This window comes from Poecilia formosa, unplaced genomic scaffold, assembly GCF_000485575.1.
Source record: "Poecilia formosa unplaced genomic scaffold, Poecilia_formosa-5.1.2 Scaffold122, whole genome shotgun sequence".
In the NCBI taxonomy this organism is placed as follows: domain Eukaryota; kingdom Metazoa; phylum Chordata; class Actinopteri; order Cyprinodontiformes; family Poeciliidae; genus Poecilia; species Poecilia formosa.
In genome coordinates, this window is record NW_006800061.1 from 1,624,875 (window position 1) to 1,643,669 (window position 18,795).

At 36.8% G+C, this 18,795-nt stretch overlaps 1 protein-coding gene across 1 annotated transcript in view; it reads left to right on the top strand.

Moving 5' to 3' along the window:
• The window catches only part of mapk8ip1b (mitogen-activated protein kinase 8 interacting protein 1b), a 31,214-nt gene extending 18,059 nt beyond the window's left edge, over positions 1 to 13,155 (top strand). The window contains exons 4-12 of the mRNA XM_016675892.1: positions 2,576 to 2,657; positions 4,284 to 5,408; positions 6,955 to 7,030; positions 8,862 to 9,034; positions 9,507 to 9,610; positions 9,768 to 9,884; positions 10,368 to 10,438; positions 10,598 to 10,696; positions 12,994 to 13,155. Coding sequence (XP_016531378.1) covers positions 2,576 to 2,657; positions 4,284 to 5,408; positions 6,955 to 7,030; positions 8,862 to 9,034; positions 9,507 to 9,610; positions 9,768 to 9,884; positions 10,368 to 10,438; positions 10,598 to 10,696; positions 12,994 to 13,066 — 1,920 coding nt within the window. The 3' untranslated portion in view covers positions 13,067 to 13,155. The remainder of the gene's footprint in view (positions 1 to 2,575; positions 2,658 to 4,283; positions 5,409 to 6,954; positions 7,031 to 8,861; positions 9,035 to 9,506; positions 9,611 to 9,767; positions 9,885 to 10,367; positions 10,439 to 10,597; positions 10,697 to 12,993) is intronic.
• The last annotated feature ends 5,640 nt before the right edge of the window (positions 13,156 to 18,795 follow it).

Genomic DNA, 18,795 nt, shown 5'->3' on the forward strand with positions numbered 1-18,795 from the left:
AATTGATTTTGCATGCGATGCAGCAGCAGCTGGAGTCTGTGTCCTTCTTGTTGCCACATTGAGCACAGCTGCTCAGATTATTACGGTCTGTCTGGGAATCAATTAAGGTCGTATTTAGCCATATTCAAACATTTGTTTTCTCCTTTGAGCTTCTTTAGTGCTAGTTTGGCATAATATCTGTTATGTACAAAAACATACTTTTTCATAGCACAATAAGTCAACTTTTTCTTTATTTAATTAGGCTCCTCCTGTGGATCCTAATTTTTCCTAACAGCTTTTGAGGCTTAACCAGTGAAATGTTGAGCAGCTTAAGTCAGACAAGATGAGTAAGTAGGATACAGTGCTTATATTCTTCAGGCAACCTTTTCCCTCACATTGTACTGTAACAAAATGGGGGTAAGAGGAGACAGAAGACACAGTAGGACTGTTTCCAGGTCAGCAGATTTGTACTACTGAACCATACTGTATATGTTTAGTTGTGCATAATTTTGTAGCAATCAAGAGTTGTTGTTTTTTTTGGCTAAGCAGAGCTCAACAGCTTATTAGACTACTGAGATTTAAATATAAAGTAAATAAGATGGCCTACAGTAGAGAAAAACACATTTTTGTTGACAGAGAAGGTATTTTCTGACTCTCCCTTTTAAATCTGCATGGGTAGTGAGCCAAAAGACAGAGGAACAGACGGCCATGTCAGAAAGGATTCCTCAGAGTTAATCTGAGTCTAAGGCTAATCACTCATCTAGTTAAGACACACTACTTATGTTGAAGTACATGCATGTTTTAGTAAGGGATTTGCTAGATCTACAAACTTCTTTACGGAGTTTATTGTAGCAGATCTCACAAAACCAGTTCAATTGGCATGAGGTGACATTGCAGAAAAAAGCTGAGAAGTGAATGATTCTCCTGACCTTACCACATCCTAATTTTTATGTCCTGCCAAATTTAGAAACTCCAAAGAAACTTGACTTTAATTTTAGGGAGCAGAAACCTGCTCATTTGGTGCGAAAAGAAGATGCCAGGACAATGAAGTTCATCAGACATAATGTCACAGTCTGAGGCATCTTGGAAAACATTCATCAGTGAAATCCAGTTTAATTACAGCAACATCATCCTAGTCATTAACACCGTCTCTTTTGGGTTCACTCTCCCCAGCCATGATCAGCTTGTCACAGTGGTAAAATCTGTATCTTCCCAGATCTATGGGTGCAGTCTCCCACCTGCTGATTCTCTCGTTACCACAGCAACAGTTGAGTTTCCGCCTGGTAAACGTAGAGGAACGATGACTCATGTGTGGTGGGTGGGTAGAAGAGGAGGACGGCATCTAATTTGGGACACACTGCCGTCACAGGAGTTTCCACTTCTCCTTCTATCTGGTGTTTTTCTATAACTGGAAATTAAATTAAATTTTTTTAAACCCAGACATAGTGTTTGAATGTGTCTGACATGAAAAGCTGATTTTAAACAGCAGTCTGGTGTATGATCTTTTGTGATAGTTTTTAAAGCATTCATGTTGTCCATTATGAAACTTTGCTTTTTTCCACTTAGGATATATTCTGTCACAAAGATCATTACTGCTCATTTTCAGTCATTCTGATCACCTTCTTCTGTCTGTGCAATTTTATTTAATTGAGCTCCGTTGCTGTAGCAGTAAGGCTGAAGCTCATGGTGATGTGTATTTTACCACACCATATTCAAAGTCTTTTCCTATTGAGTATATGTTTTTAAAGTTTTCAGCACTATGCGTTATTTGTAATATGGAAATGTCTCATATTGTGTACATGAATTAAAGCTGTAGGTAATTTTTATAAACAATATGTGTTTATTAAATTTTTGTGGAAACTGTTACTATATAATGACAGTGTAACATGCGACAGATAAACTGTAAAAAAAAAAAAAAAAACTCCTCCATTTCCACCCTTCCCACTCCTCATAGATAGGCTAAAGCTAGTTTCCAACACCACAGTCATGAAGGCTCAACCTAGTCAGTATGGGTTTGAGTTTCAGATTTCTAAATAAACTACAGTTTACACCTAAGCCTCATGCAGGATTGGGGTTTTTATTAGTTGAGATTTTTTTTTTCCTGCATTTATTGTTACAAGATGAGAAAAGTACAGATAATGCACCTCAGCTATGATGCTTTCTTTACCATTAACTATTTAGTCATCACTGATGTAAAATGATATTGTTATTGAAATGATACCTTAACAATGCTGTTATAATTCGTGAAGAGGTAAGATTGTAACGTCTGATTCAAACTGAGTTAACCACAGCTCTGTGTGAATGAACTGTGTGCTCCCAGGATCTTTTATAAAAGGTTGTGTCCCTTTAAATGCATACCACGAAGCACGAACAAAAGAAATCCCCACTCATTCATTTGAGTCATTGTGTGTGTGTGTGTGTGTGTGTGTGTGTGTGTGTGTGTGTGTGTGTGTGTGTGTAATGCTCTCACAAAAGTCGTCGACTATGTACTGGCATCTCGAACTTTGGAACATGGTTCCTTTTTGACGTTCTCTCCAAGTTTACCTCAGTGTCCATCTTTTCCTCTCACCAGTCCTTTCCCTTCCTCTTTTTTCAGGACACATTAAACAACAACTCATTCGGAAAGAAATACAGCTGGCAGGAAAAAGTTTCAGGCTCGTCCTCCCCTCTTAAAACAGGTGAGCTTTCATTTTACTGGTTCTTTAGACAAGAACATTAAACGTTGTAAATGTACAAAGCTTGCTTCTGAGTAAAGTTGTTTTAACGTTTCCTTCAACTGTGGAGAGGACTTTGTGTAATTTTAATTTAGTTTGTCAGGCTGTGTTTGCATCTTTAGTAGCTTGGATTTGTGCAATGGTGAGTGGAGTTAGCTGAAGGAAAGCAAAGTTTTCTTTTTGTTTTTTGTTTTTTTACGGAGCTTAAAACTCAGGGGAAGCCGTCACATTGCATTATTACAAAAATGTTCAAAGCCCTTTGCTCTCACAATGTCTGCAGTGAGTTTTTTTCACTACAGATATTGTGGAGATGAAAAACAACTCACTGCAGACATTTGGCAATAGGAATCTATTTTGTGCTAAATGTACTATTTTGAAACACAAAGAGGAAAAAAAAAATCTCTTTTCCTGTGGATATAGTCAGAGCTACTCATGGTATTAGCCGTATAGCCTGTCGTCTGGGGCGCCAACTGCTGGAAGGAGCTGTTGCCCAAACTGCAAAAAAAAATAAAAAATACCGGTACATTATAATATTGATGTGAAGCCTTCTTTGATGCACTTTGATCATTCTCATTATTCAAAGCACTTCCCACTAGCAATAATCATATCTGCAAAAACCTGAACCTCCTGGATGATGTGTCACTATCAGGTGATCCAAAGTAAAAAGCTAAAGAAGTGTTTAGATACATTTTGTCTTATAAATACATGTTGGCGAGTGTTAAGTTAGATTTTTGCTTAGTGTTGTTAGTCTGTGGGTTTTGTTATTATTAGAAGATGAAGCGATTTGTTACTTTTTCACTGTTTTCATCATATTTCCTTTTGAAACAGCCCTGAGCTGATGCTTAAACAGCCTTATGAAATTGGACAGGATTTCTTCTGTCAGTACACCAAGGAGAGATCATATGACATTAAATATAGATTTATATGTGCTTTTTAAATGCTCATGAATATTTTTTTTTCTCCAGATTAGACCCATTATTATTTATTGTTTTTGGGAAGATGTACTTCCCAAGTGCTGGAGAAAAGCATCCTCTTAGCATAATGTGGCAGACACCATGTATTGGTTTTTGCCAAACATAGCATTTTGCATGTAGACCAAAAAGTGGAATTTTTGTTTTGTCTGACCAGATCACCTTTATGCTCTCTGTGTGGATGCATTTCTATTTTATTTTAAGAAAAGAGCAGGAGGAGCTGTCTCACCACAGTTCAATACTGTATGAAAGATAGGATGATAACATAATGCTTTGATTTACTGCCGATGGATTATGACGTAACATGTGACATAACGCAGCAGGCACCTTATCCTAGCTCTGAATTTGATGAGTAAGGGGGATTTATCTGTGTAATCCTAACATTACCTAACCATTTCTACTTGTCTCTCGTTCTGCTTTGGATTTTCTTTTGTCTGTGCATTCGCTGCCATGTCCATTTGTCTCCGTGGCTCTACGTTCTGTTGTCTCTCCTGTCTGCATGTCTGCATCATGTGTACTTACTTTGTTTGTGTGCCTGGCCTTTGTATGTGCCTGTGTGGCTGCGTGTTTGTCTGTGTGGCTGTCTGCATGGCCTTGTTTGCATCCTTTCTTCCTGTAGGTGACCTCACACCTCCACGAGAGCACAGCTGTCTGAGCGACGAGGACAAGGTGCAGGGTGGGGCCGCGCAGACCAAAGACAGAGGAACCTCCACTGACGCCCCCTGCAGACACAGCCACACCTCGGGGCACTCACATAGCTCAAGCTCAGGGGCTGCAACTCGCTCCAAGCTGCAGGAGAAACCACCACAACCTCCACCACCACAGAACTACACACCCGCTCCTCTGTACCCAACGGGTAAGACGGACAGCTCGGGCCACCGAGAAAAGATTCGCCACCAGGCGGATGTTCATCTGGAACCCACAGAGGAGATTTATCTGACTCCAGTGCAACGATCAGCGGACCCGTTGGAACCCCCCAATGTTCAGGACCGACCTTTTCTCTCGCAGCAGACTGAGCAAGGGCGCATGTCCATAAGCTCTGACACAGAGGGACCGCCTCCTTATCAGCCCCTCCCAGACCGGACCAACCCCTCCATTTTTGAGGAGGACGAGCTCTACGTCCCTCCACCTTCCTATGCTTCCTGTGTAGAATCTCTCATCACACCACCCAACATGTCTGTTTCAGCACACAGCTCTGTCGCACTAGACCTCAGCCTGAAGGGGACAGGAGCAGGGGCCATGCTGAGGGCTGGCTCATCGGTAGAATATGTGGACGCCACCGATGACAGCTACTGTGGTGAGGATGAGGATGTAGACAGAATAATGATGGACAGGAAGATGAAAAAGACAGCAGGAAGTGGAGATGGTGGTGGCAGTAAACCTGCCATACTAAGGACTACCTTGAGCTCCGAAGCCAGCAGCCTAACATATGACTCGGTGAAATACACACTAGTGGTGGACGAACACGCTCAGCTGGAGCTTGTCAGTCTCAGACAGTGTTACCAAGGCTACAGCGATGACAGTGACTCAGCCACAGTCTACGATAACTGCGTCTCCTCTCCATATGAGTCGGCCATCGGGGAGGAGTACGAGGAAGATGAAGACGAGGAACAAAACCAACAGACCGGAGCAGCGCAGAGGGAAGCCACAGCTTGCCTCTCTGAAGACTCAACACCGGAGGAAGATCTGCATTTCTCCAAGAAGTTCCTTAATGTCTTCATGAACGGTCGCTCTCGCTCTTCTAGTAAGTCCCTCCTAAGCTACCTTTGTACAGTTTATAAGCTGAAAGATACTAAACAATAATAAACAAAATAGATAATATTTGACCTTATTTTAATTTACTTACAATATACATGAGAAACAAAAAAAAAAAACATGTGCATAACCTCCATTAGAGATCTCACCCCCTAATATGAAGCCGATTCCCAAATAATAATTTGACCATTTTGCCTAGTTAAGCTGGAAACATAACATTCTAGACTTATAGCAATCGTTTGATTATAGTTTAATTTCTCTTCAGAATTGATAAAGTATTTTTGAATTGAGTAATGCCTTGTATGAGTACTTAGGATTCTGAGTGTTTTCATACAGCATGAGAACACTGTATGTTCTCATGCTATAAGTGAAGATTATAGATTTTCATAATCTTCACTGCTTTTAGTGTTTAGTTTTGTCTTAAAGCTTGGAATGGATCTCTAGAGGAATAGGGATCATTTTTTTCTTCTGGATTATTTAAATCGGTAATATTTTGAACAGTTATCTTTGTTTTCCAGTCTTCATAAAGCTGCATGTGTTTTTTTTCTTTTGGTTGTTTAACCTCTTTAACATAAAGTTGCCTCACTAAGACAAAATCTTTTCCATAACATCCCTGACAAATCTTTGTTCAAATAGGGTTACAATGTTAAAAAGATTTCACTTTACTTTAACTGGCTGGAATTCAAAATATGTAATCTCTAAAATATGTATATTTTATTTTCCTAAAATCTTATTCAACCCAACTATAGTGAAACTGATTTCTTCCAGTTAAATGCTTACTGTGCAAGTTGAAAGCAATATTTTTCTATCTTCTTATGAAGAGTATAGTACAGTTTTTTTTAAATAATATTAAGTTATAATTAAATCAAAGACATCACATAACACGATTCAACACCTTCAGAAATAATTTGTGCTGATCCACATTTAAGGGGATCCATTTAAACTGGATTCCCTTAAATGCACTATTGAACACTTACATAAAATCGGTTATGGTTTAAATTTAAACCATATATGAATATTCTAGCTAATTGGTAGATCTCAGCAACCAACGCTTTAGATTTTCTAGTCAACATAAACACCATAAAGGAAACATCATTTGCCAATGATTTGCTTCTTTGTGAAACCATTTCTTCAATGAGTGCATGGAAAACATCTATTTCTCAGATGGGCTTTGTGTTTCTAATGTTTCTATGCCATCTATACTATACTCTGGTGTTGGTTTACTGTCCTGTGTATTATGAGCATTTTTGAAACCTTTTAGAACCACCACAGTTAATCTACCCAGTGCAGAATAAAGCAAGTAATCTCAAGGGAATGTAGGTAGAAATACACAAACTCATCAGTTTCACATCCCATTAAAGTGTGATTTATGGACCCTTAATGATCCGTCTGTGCTTAAAAGTGACCTGATTGTACTTTAATTGGATTTTTTTTAGTTGCACAATAGGCCTAATAAAAACTGGCACTGCAATCTGTCAAGTCTTATTTTTATCACAGTTGTCCTCATATTTCTGATTTCTTTTTTGTGATTGAAGGTGCTGAGTCCTTTGGTTTATATTCTTGTATCATAAATGGGGAAGAGAAAGATCAGACCCACAGAGCAGTATACAGGTAAGGCAAAAATACACAGTTCCCATCAAACACTGGTTGTGACGCCAATATCTGTGCTAAAAGGATTTCTGTCTAATCCATATAATTTCACATCCATCATATTTAATGGAAGTAACTTTGTTACTACTGAAACAACAATCTGTTTTATAAGGAGTTGCATGGATGAGGGATGAGATAGTCTGTATTAAATTATGCATTATTCTTGCATTTGACCTCATACTTAAATTTTTACTGCATTCACACTAGAGATCGGCTATTATTATACCTTTATTGTTATTGCAAAATGTTTCATCAGAAAAATGTTTGACACTAAACTCTATAATATGTTTGCATACCCCAAAATTTTGACAATTTTGTTCCAAGACACCAGAAACAAATATTAATCTATTTAAAATATAATTAAATGCAGTCTATCATGTGCTTTTTAGTAATAAAACTTCACCAGATTATTAAATAATCTGCATATTGTTTCTTGTTGTTGGACTGCACTGAATTGCAGCCCTAAGCCTATATCACTAAAAAAGACAGTAATGGGTTTTTAACTGCTTTTTTATCATCATTTATATGTGTATTGCAATACTTCCCTTAGCATATTGAGATAAATGTTTTAATCCATACCACCAGTTCTTATTCACAGCACAAATTATTAACTTGGTGGGGATGACTTTAAAGCTTTACCACCCTGTTACAGTTTCAGTGAGGATTGCCAAAAATATGTGTCATAAATCATCAGTCGTGGCAAATTCAAATAAGGCTTGAGTCTGCATTTTTATCTCAGTATGGCATTTATGTTGTCCTTTTCTCTACATAAAGTACGGAGAAGAAAAAGCTTCAATTTCCCTCCAGTTAGCACTGAGTGCTTCCAGCTGCTACTGAAAACCTCAGGCTGTTCCAGGCACTGGGAAGCAGGGACCAAAACAGCAGCAACGCAGCCAACAGAACAAGAGCGTCTTTATGTAGCAAGACATCATACGATGCAGGGGGGCATTGTCCTTACATAGCCCACTCTGCAGTCAATAACTGTTGGGAGCAGATGTGCTTCAAAATAGCTTTTCCTTTGATATGTACATGTATGAAGCCAATTTACGATGTGATTTAAATTTACATGCCTTTTCAATGTCCAGCTTTAGAATGTATGAGAAATAATGCAAAGAATAAATGTATTAAACATACATGATTAAAAACTTAAACTGCAAGTGTAATTGATGAAATGTAATTTAATAACCTGTTGATTTGTTGAAATTAGGTTATTGTAAGTTTATCAAAGTTTCAATGTCAGTTCATATGCATTTGTTTTTAGACTCATGCGAACATAAATGTTACATATATAGGAAAAGTACATGTAAAATGTGTCTTGTAATATTGCTCTCTTCAGTGAAACATTGCAGTACTACCTTGTAAAAAATATATGGTCATTAGCATTAAAGATGAAAAACATTAAAGAAACTATATTAATATATTCCTTTCTTCCCATATTACTAGCGGCATCTTTATTACCCAGTTTGAAAAACTGGGTAAAAATCATCTTAAAAGAATACAGAAATATTTTTGAAGCATTATCAGAAAGGAGCTTACTTTGCTGTCTCCCTATAGCATCAAGCTGTGCTGCAGTTGTAAAGCTAGCTTGTGAAAAATAAATGGAGAGTTGTCTTTAGCTGTATTTGTTTTATTTCAATCCTTCAAAAAAATGTATTCCTAATTCCTACCTCATGTTTTGTTAGGTTTCTGTATCTGTCCAGGCAGCCTAGAGGCCTGGCACCTCCCATCTCGCTGCCCTGTCGTTGCTCTTCCGTTACCAATTTAAATGTGGAATTTTAACAAATCTCAACAGGTTTGTGCCTCGACATGATGATGAGCTGGAGTTGGAGGTGGATGACCCGTTGCTGGTGGAGGTCCAGGGAGAGGATTACTGGTACGAGGGTTACAACATGCGAACTGGTGCGCATGGAATCTTCCCCGCCTACTACGCCATAGAGGTGAACAGGGACACTGACTGCTACAAAGGTACTGACACAACTGTCATGTCCAGATGTTAAAATTATCTTGACTTTAGTGGAAAAGTGACTAACAAACTGCACAAAATTACTACAGTGGGAGTCAGATTTAATTTCAACTTTAATGTCAACAATAATTAGCTAAGAACATTATCAAACAACCTGCCATAATAGAGTTACAGCTAATTATTTTTCAGATTACTTACTTATTCTTTTTTTTTCTCTGATCTATCAACATATTTCTTTAATATATTTCTTTATTTATTAAATGTCCTTACCTTTTGAGCAACTTTGAAACAGCTTACTTTATGTGATATAATATTTGCTTGCCATGGCTTTATTCTTACTTTTGCTGTCATCTCACAGATTCTGAAACAGTCATTTTGAAAGAGCAGCAAGCAAAGCCTAAAGTTTTCAATTGCTTTTATTTTCCTCCTCCCTTTAATTTCTGTTCATACATTTTTGCTCTCCTCTCTTTGCAGTTAAGAGCAGTGAGTGGATGGACAGATACCGCTTGAAGTTCCTTGGCTCAGTCCAAGTGCCGTATCACAAAGGAAATGATGTTCTGTGTGCAGCCATGCAGAAGGTAGGAAGCCGCTTGCTCTCCATGACTGTTTACCTGTGAGGGAACAAATACACTAGTACCAAAAAAGGTTATTTTACTTTTGTTTATCAGGTTTATTAACCTACAAATTTATTTTTGATGAATTTTCAATTAAGTAAATCATAATCATGTTCCTCAGATTGCCAACAACAGACGAATGACAGTCAAGTTCAACCCACCTTCCTTCTGTGTCCTGGAGATCAGCGTCAAAGGAATTAAGCTTGCTGTTCAAGAGGACTATTATGCTTGTGACAGAGTAAGACTCTTTCTGGTACCTTTTCCTTTACATGTAAAACATAAACATGCAATCTAGCATATCAGATTTGGCTGATTTTCCCCACAAAAAGCAACTTCTTTCAAGGACTTTTGGAACCATCAAAAACTCTGTAGAGGTCAGCATTTTGTCAAGGCATGCACAATGTCCAGAACCAAACTTTGTCATGTTATGTGGTTATACGCTGCATATGAATTAGATATTCCCTTTATTTAAAAGTATCAAATGCAAGAAAGCATGATTCTGTTATCATTGTAAAATAAATTTATAGTTGATTGAAAAACATAATTGTTTCAATTGCCCAACCAGACATCCTGAACTCAAATCCATTCCAAGCACAGTTAGAAACAAATACATGTGATGTGATGTTTGACTTTTTATTGTCCAGGGGAGGGGGAGCTGGGGGTGTTTTTTATTTTAATCAGGAATGTCATTCTCTCTCTTCTACCTGTGTCTTGTCATCAGAGTAACGAGTGCAGTCACTTCTTCCAGTTAAAGAATGTTTCTTTTTGTGGCTACCATCCTAAAAACAGCAAGTAAGTCTTTTTTTCCCCTTTTCTTACTGTCCATATGTGGAGGCTTTAAATTGCCACTAGGTGTCGCTGTATGAAAACAAATCAAAAATCTGAAGTTATTAAGGTGAGTGGGATTGGGATTCTTATATCCTGTTTGATGTTGTTTTTTTCACCCTACAGGTATTTTGGTTTCATCACTAAGCACCCAGCAGATCAGAGATTTGCCTGCCATGTATTTGTGTCTGAAAACTCCACCAAACCTCTTGCTGAGTCAATTGGGTAAGTTGCTGTACATCCAATAACTTTAGATTATTAAAAAAAACACTTACTCTTTGATGCACAGTACCTGCAAACGCGCATCCATATCACAGTTTGTCTTATTTCAAAACAATGTAGTAAATACCTGAAGTGGAATAAGCATTATACATGGTTTTCAATTAATTTTAATAGAGTAAAATCTGAAAAGTGGTATCTTTAGGCACATTTACTCTGATACCCAAACTTTAAAATGAATGTCTTTAGGACATAGAGGGGCTGCATGATGGTGCAAGTTGGCCCCAGGTTCGAATCCTGGCTTTGTGTCTTTCTGCATAAAGTCTACATGTACATGGATAAAGTTGTGAGAGTTAAATAATAAAACGATAAAAGCTTTCACAGACCTTTACTCAAGCCATAATCTGAAAATGAAAAAGTATAGTACCACTATGATTTTACCAAGAAGTTACCTAAACTCACAGGCCAGGCAAAAAGAAACATCTGTAAGAAGCCAAGAGGCTCGTGATTAACAACAGAACCAAGTCATGGACTCGACATTGCTTGCTTTAGATATTTCCAACACAAGGTAGCAAAATACACGGTGTAATAACATGCCTCTGAAGAACGAGCTAACATGAGGTAGTACTTTTATCATCAGCTTAGTTGGAGTACAAATGTAATAAAACCTGAAGGGCACTGACTCTTAAAACCATATTTATGAGTTAGAATGGCCAGGGTTAAAGTCCAATTGAGGATAGTTGAAGAGATTTCAAAACTGATATTCACAGGCAACACACACTCACAAAAGACTTTAACATCATTTTGTGAATTCTAAAAGTGCCCAAATCCTTTTAACACTTTTAAAGTAAAGGTTTTTATTATGTTTCCTGAGGTACTACATAGTCTAAGCTTAATGAATTTGACCCCTTTATCTACTAGAAGCAGTGCATCACAAAATGTGATAAAGAACACTTTGGTTTAAGGTGTGTGATCAGATAAGACAAACTGGACTTTTATAGAGCTGAAAAAGAAAAAGAAAATAGACCTTAGTGTATGGGTTGTATTTTTTTAATAACAAAACCTAACATGAAAAAATCACCACAGTTGACAGTTTCTGCCCTAACATGAACCTGTATACTTGCTAAGATTTCAAATCTCATCACATGAGCTCAGTTTCTGTTTCCTATTAATAAAATCACTTTTTACTTCATTGCTTTACTTCAGCTTAATATCAGCATACTCATTAAGTTCTGCCATCTTGTAACACCTCTGCAAGGCAAAATAACCTTCAAGAGTGGCCGAACTCCAGGAGATGGAGGCATGCTGTAATCTTACTGCATATAATATGTGAAGAATAAATATGTATATAAATATGCATATACTTGGGAGCCAGGGCCTGCTTGCACACATTGAATTTACCCCTTCAGCTGCAGAAAACAGTGCTTTGGTAAAATATTGACTCAGGGAGGCTTAATGAATATACCTGTCACATTCTCCATTTTCTGATTAAATGTGACCCATTTCCTTTGAATTCATAGCCATGCTGTAATTATCTTTTTTTATTATTATTATTTAACCACTTATTGGTATATGACACAATACCACTTCTGTAAGGAAGAAATGGTTTACCTATCAGTGTTGGTGAATAAACTACATTAGTGTTTATGGTTTTAATGTGGCAAAATATTTAAAAAGTTTAAGGGTTATAAGTACTTCTGCAAAGCACTGTATTGCTTTTTGTATTGTTTTTCTGTAGTTGGTGATATTGTGAGTGTCTTGATGGATTGTTTCAAATTAATGGCATTTCAGTGTCTTGTTTCACATGTCAACAGATATAAAAAACAAAAAGGCAGATGAAGCTGAGTAAGCTGATTTGTTGACATGACAATCCACACATTTCTGTGACTTACATTCTAAATTTAGCAGTAAAACGAAGCAGCTCTCTTGTTTTAAATTGCATGTGGATAAGAGTGAAGTTGTCAGAGTTTATTTATATAGCACATTTACAACAACTTCAGCAGACCAACGTGCTTCACAACATCACAGGTAGATAAATGATAAAACAGAAAATAAAATTAAGTTTGGTAAAAATGATAAGACAATTATAAAACTTTACATAGAAGAAAATAACAGAAAATGCCAAAAACTAATAACATGAATAAAAACCAAACCACACCAAACAATACTTAATTTCAGCAGTCCATCATATACTTGAAGATTAGAATTAGTTATAATTCAAATTGTTTGTTCCGATTCAAAAATTTGAGTGTGCAAATTCAAGGAAAGGTAAGAAATGATGGCTCTTCTTTTCTCTTCTTCAGGAAAGCATTCCAGTTGTACTACAAAGAGTTTGTGGAGTTCTCGTGTCCAACAGAAGACATTTACCTGGAGTAACCCCGCCTTTGACCACAGCCTTGTACAGTACGCTGTATCATAACATAAATGTGCATGAAGGACAAATATTTAAAAGGGAATAAGAAGAACAATGACTCTAACATCTGTAACAAACACACAATGACTATTTAAAGCCCCTTAGCTGTCTTAAGGACACTGGTGTCCTCATGGAGAAATTGGATAACATGCAAGCATTTTCAGGGTGACAATTAAGAGGTTAATTTTGTCACCCCTTAGTTTGACAAAATTAAGGGGTCTATATACACCTTGTATATATACAAGGTGATTTCTTGAATCACCTTGTATACAAGGTGTCTGTGTATACAAGGTGTATACACAGACACCTGACAAGACAAGGTGTACACAGACACCTGGTCTGTATACACAGACTTTTGGTCTGTATACACAGACCAGGTGTATACAGACACCTGGTCTGTATACACAGACTTTTGGTCTGTATACACAGACCAGGTGTATACAGACACCTGGTCTGTATATACAGACACCTGGTCTGTATACACAGACACCTGGTCTGTATACACAGACCAGGTGTCTGTGTATACAGACACATTGTCAAGTGTCTGTATACAACATTTGTGTAGGAGCAGGGGATGGGAATGAGCCAAAGGAGAAAGAAATTATGCAAAGGTGAGAGTCAGAAGGTGAAGTCCATAAATGCAAAGCACAACTGATGTACATCTGCAGCAGTGGGAACAATACTTAGCCTGTAGCAGCATCTCAGCAGCTCCATCATGAGAGCACTAGATTTCTTCACATTTCAAAAGCACCTAAGACAAAAATATTCTTACTTCCGAAAATAACTTAATCAAGTTTCTTTCTTTAAAAAATGAGGGAGCTGGACAGCTACATCAGTAAGATAATGAACACCATTCAGAGTGTACATTAACTAAAAAAATAACTGTGCAGATATTTTATTTTATTTTTTTAGGAAACGTTGTATAAGATTATATCCACAAGCCACCATAAAATAAGGTTTAGAAAGCTGGCTAAAATATTCCGTCTGAATTCTGGGTCTTATTGATGTTTGACAGAACTTGGTTCACATTTTATCAAACGCACTGATTGGGTCAGATGTAAGTTACTCTGTGGGAAAATGCCTGACATTATGTTTCGGAGTGAAATGAGCAGGCAAGTAGATGCCTGTTTGTTTTTCTTGAATCATTCCGGTTGCTGTTAACCTGATTAAATGGGCTGGGATGCTAAAGGTGTACAGGTTCCAGGCTCTATGTCTGTATACAACTTTTGAGTGGAGAGAAGACGAAATAGACCAGCTGACCTGCATCCAAAACAAAGAAAATGGTCTTACAGATTCTGTCGTCACACTTTGTAGTCTGCAGTGTAATCACCATCTTTTGTAGATGTAGCTGAGTTGTACTTAAAAAAAATGTTCCAATGATTTAAATCAATAAAATAAAAAAAACAATAACACTGTGCAATTACTGTGTAGGGTAAAGAAAATCGTTGGTTAACAATGCAGGGCAAAGCTAAGCAGCTGTAACTTATGTTCCATAAACCTTAAGTTAATGCTTCACTTTTTGCTTTTCCTGAATTTCAAACACACTGTGCTCTTTGTTAAACGTGACCCAATCTGTTGCTTGAGGTGCCAGCAAAGGAACAAATTCTAAGCTCTGTTTGTCTTCGGATCTTCACTAGTAGTGCCTCTTTTATATCAATTCATTTGAAACTTTCTCAGTAAACATATTTTGCCACCTAGTGTGTTTAGTTTACGGGTTTGACTGAGGATTAAGAAGTTGAAGTGTTTCACTGTAACTGGCTCTTTATGCCACCGTGTTACATTTGCTGTACAATTTCCTGGCTCTTGAAGTTACGCCTGATAAAAGAACTTATTTGACAAAACAATTGTTCACCTATTTGGTAAATCAAACAAGATTACTTGAGAGGATTAAAACATTCTGACATCTGTTTGAACACAATGCAGGTGTGAATGTAAAATACAGTGTAAAATATTCTCTAAATATCCATCTGCTCTCTCAGTGTAAATATGTCTCAGATGGGCTGGACAACAAGTAAAAAGATGCTAAATCAAATACAACTTACAGTAAATGTATGCAACCAAGTTTTTTTGTTTTGTTTTTTTTTTTTACTTGTGCTTGTTGACATTAAGTTTTAATTATATTACAGTTTACAGATTAGATCAAATTAGTAAATTATGTTGTCATATTCAGAGTTTCCAAAATGCCACAACTGTGTGTTGATTGGGATGGATATGGTTGAAAATAACAACTGTTTATTAATCACTAGAAAAAAATGTTAAAAGCACAAAGTGATTTTTAAAAGGGAGCAGGGCTACCTGGTTCTGCTCAAAAATATAAATGACCCAAATCATATTTCCTGTTGTCCACTTAAGAATAAATCACTGAATTTAAAACATAAGGGCACGGAGTGGCAACTTGTGCAAGAACGAAACAAAGATGAGCCTCTTGACACCACGATAAGGTGTTCATTGCACCTCGTCAAGTGTTAAAGCATAGGGAAGTTAAAATCTTACCAATGCCAGTAAGAACATGTATGAATTGCTTCCTTGAAAGACACACCCTAACTGCCAGCTTGTCTGGAAACAGGAAACCGATGTAGAACAGGGTGAACAGGAAATGAACATTAGGTAAATTCTAATTATCCTGAAGATAAATAGTAGAAAAGTTAATGCAGCTTTACAGGGCAGGTTGGGCTGACGTGTTCAACCAAAGACAGAAACCCCCCAGGTGTAATTGTTGCAGGGTGCTTACATTAATACAGGGACAGCAAACAAAGGAAATATTTTAAGATAATATCAGTCATTTATGTAAAGGCATTTGACATGTTTTTTACCATAGCTTCACAAAAAGACGCAAAATGTTATGTAAGCCTTGGCTGTCATACAAAAATATCAAAACATTCAGTTTTTGCACCTTTTTTTTTTTTTTTTTGATGCCTATTATCCGACACAAGTAATTTCTTTGGAGGTGTATGTTAAAATATACAATGGGCCGGTTATCATTACAGAAAGCCAGTGGATTACTATTTTTGTCTTATGGTATCTTGCTTTTAGCATACAAGCAAAGTGACATGACGACATTAAAATGTTTTTCTACATCTTGTCTAATGTCTAATTAGGTCATTTTACAGATGGGTTTTTGCATTGTATACTTTACAAAAGAATAAAAGGTATGTAAAATAAAGATGAATACTTGAAGATTACTGGACTTTTTCTGTTCAGCTCAACCGTTACATTTCTGTCACTTTCAACATAAAAGTCTAGCTGACTTTCTTTTGTCCAAACTTCTTTTTCAAGAGCCAGTCAAGATAACGGAGAGTTTACTGCAAGTGGAAATGATAGAAAAAGATGTACAAAAATGCCATATATAAATAGTAATGTAATATTTGTAATTATGAAGAATATATTGTACTGTTTCAGCGTGTTGTAAGTGAATTTTCTCTTTTGTTTTGGCTCTTTTCAGCTGTGAACTATTCTTGATTTAAAACTGTTAAAGCAGATTGGTGTCCTGTTGTATTATGCAGCCATCATTCAGCCACATATCAACACATTTACTCTGATCCAACTCAACAGTCAGTCTGGCAGGACAGAAAATATGTTGACACAGTATTAAACTTGGTTACATTCACAATGCAGACTAAAGTTTTTTGCCTATATGCAACCTGTATCAGATCTTTTCATGACAGTCCTAACAACACAGACCCTATTTTTGCTTTGATATGTTTTCCTTAATCCGATATGAATCTAATCGTTTGAAATGTGATCCGAGTCTTGCAGCCAGGAGGTATTTGTCCAACCTTTACTCGATAAACATGACTATTCTGCATTCTGTTATGCACAAGCGGGAAAAAACAACAACCAACAACAATGGATGAAATCGGGGCTAAGTTGTTATCTAGTTACCTTCCAAATGTGATACTGAGATTTGGCTCTTCGTAAGATCTCCCTCGGCAAAATGTCCACCAGGGTGGAGTCACTTAAAATGTGTTTAGTCATCCCAGTGAAATGGCAGACCACAGGAAGCAGAGAACCTCCCCTGGATTAGGGGTCCATGGGGCAACCTCCTGGAGCTCGGACCTTTGTGTAGGTGAGTTTGAAATCTTAATTTGAAGAGGTTACTCGAGCCTCGAATTCAAGAGAAGAGATTTGTTTTCTCAGAAGCCTGATGTTGACTTGATAATTCTGTTTTCAGCTGCAGAGACGGAGGTTTCAAATGCCTCTAGGGTGAGCTTGTTCATGGGTAAGGCTGAGTCCACTGTTTTCTCAGAACTCGCTACTGCAGCTTTAAATTACAAATCCTTTCACATGATTTAAAGGACGATTAATTGTAGCTACAATGGTAATTTGATCCCTCTAAGTTTAACACTACTGAATAATTAACCAAGAATCTCTGTTGGTAAAACCTGGTTTATAACTTATGGTATTTTAGCATAATATAATGACTTCAATAAAAAAAAAACATCTTATTTATACATAACCTATGGTATTTCAATTAAAAAACATTAATTATAAAATGAAAGTCTAGAAACTGTTAGAAACCTTTACTGCTGAATGAGAGTCACGCCCCGTAGCCCACACCGATTAGTACGTAGGCTGTTCCATTGTTGGTTTTGCTGATGACAGAGTTGGACAAAAGAAAAAATGTTGACAGAAGGGCTGTATAGGAGTGGTCTGTGTACACAACAAACCAGATCAGCTGGACCATTCTTAAGAAGGGAAACTTTACAATGTGATAAAGGTCTCTGGGAACTGTGACTTAAAAAGACCAGAATCCCTGTGAAAAGTGGAAAACTACGCTGTACGAAACTACAAAATGTATTGACTTCATTGCTCAAACAAGATTGTTCTGTTTATTTATTGTAAAAACACACAATACACACACTTAAATTACAAAGTTCTTAGCTAAAAGGTTTCATGAATTACAAGAAATGACTTATTAAAATCTAAAAATTTGATGTATACAACTTCTGATCAACAGTGGAGCATATCTTACACAAATGTCATTAATTTAAACAAGCAGCATGTGACTAGTTGAATACACATCATGACTCATAATGATTTAAGTAACAGGAGAATTAGAACAAACCTTGTGCCTTAGCTTTCAACAGACTAGCCTCTTTAAGAAAAACAAGAATGTTTTTATCATGTACAGCTGATGTCATAAGCCAGTTTGCAATATTTTGCTATTATACGTGCTTGACTGATGAGGAAATATGAAAACTGTTTTGTTTTTTTCTGGGGTTTTTTTCAGTTTTTAAGGGTTTTTTATGTTTGAATTTTTCAACTTTGTTCACATGTATTTTGATTGCCTTTACGCTCACATGTTAGAAATTTCCTAATTCTTTCCCATTGCTGTTATGATATAAGCATTGGTTAATTGCCATGATCAGTGCCTTAAGCAGACAAGGACATAAAAACAACTCTGACTATTTTAGGCTGCAAAAACACCAAATGTTACCAGGTATTTTTTATCTTATTTCCAGTGCATTTTTCAAATTACACTTGAAATAAGACAAAAGTAAATTACATGTATCTTTTCAGCAAGATATGGGAACTTGTTTTAAGTAAATAATTCATTAATACTGATGAAAATGTAAGAATTCTATTGGCAGATAAATTTACTTATAACAAGACAATGGACCTTACCACAGGGTCCGCGTTTCATTGGTTAATGCCCATTTGACGTCACTGCGCAGCTACTACGTGCTTGACC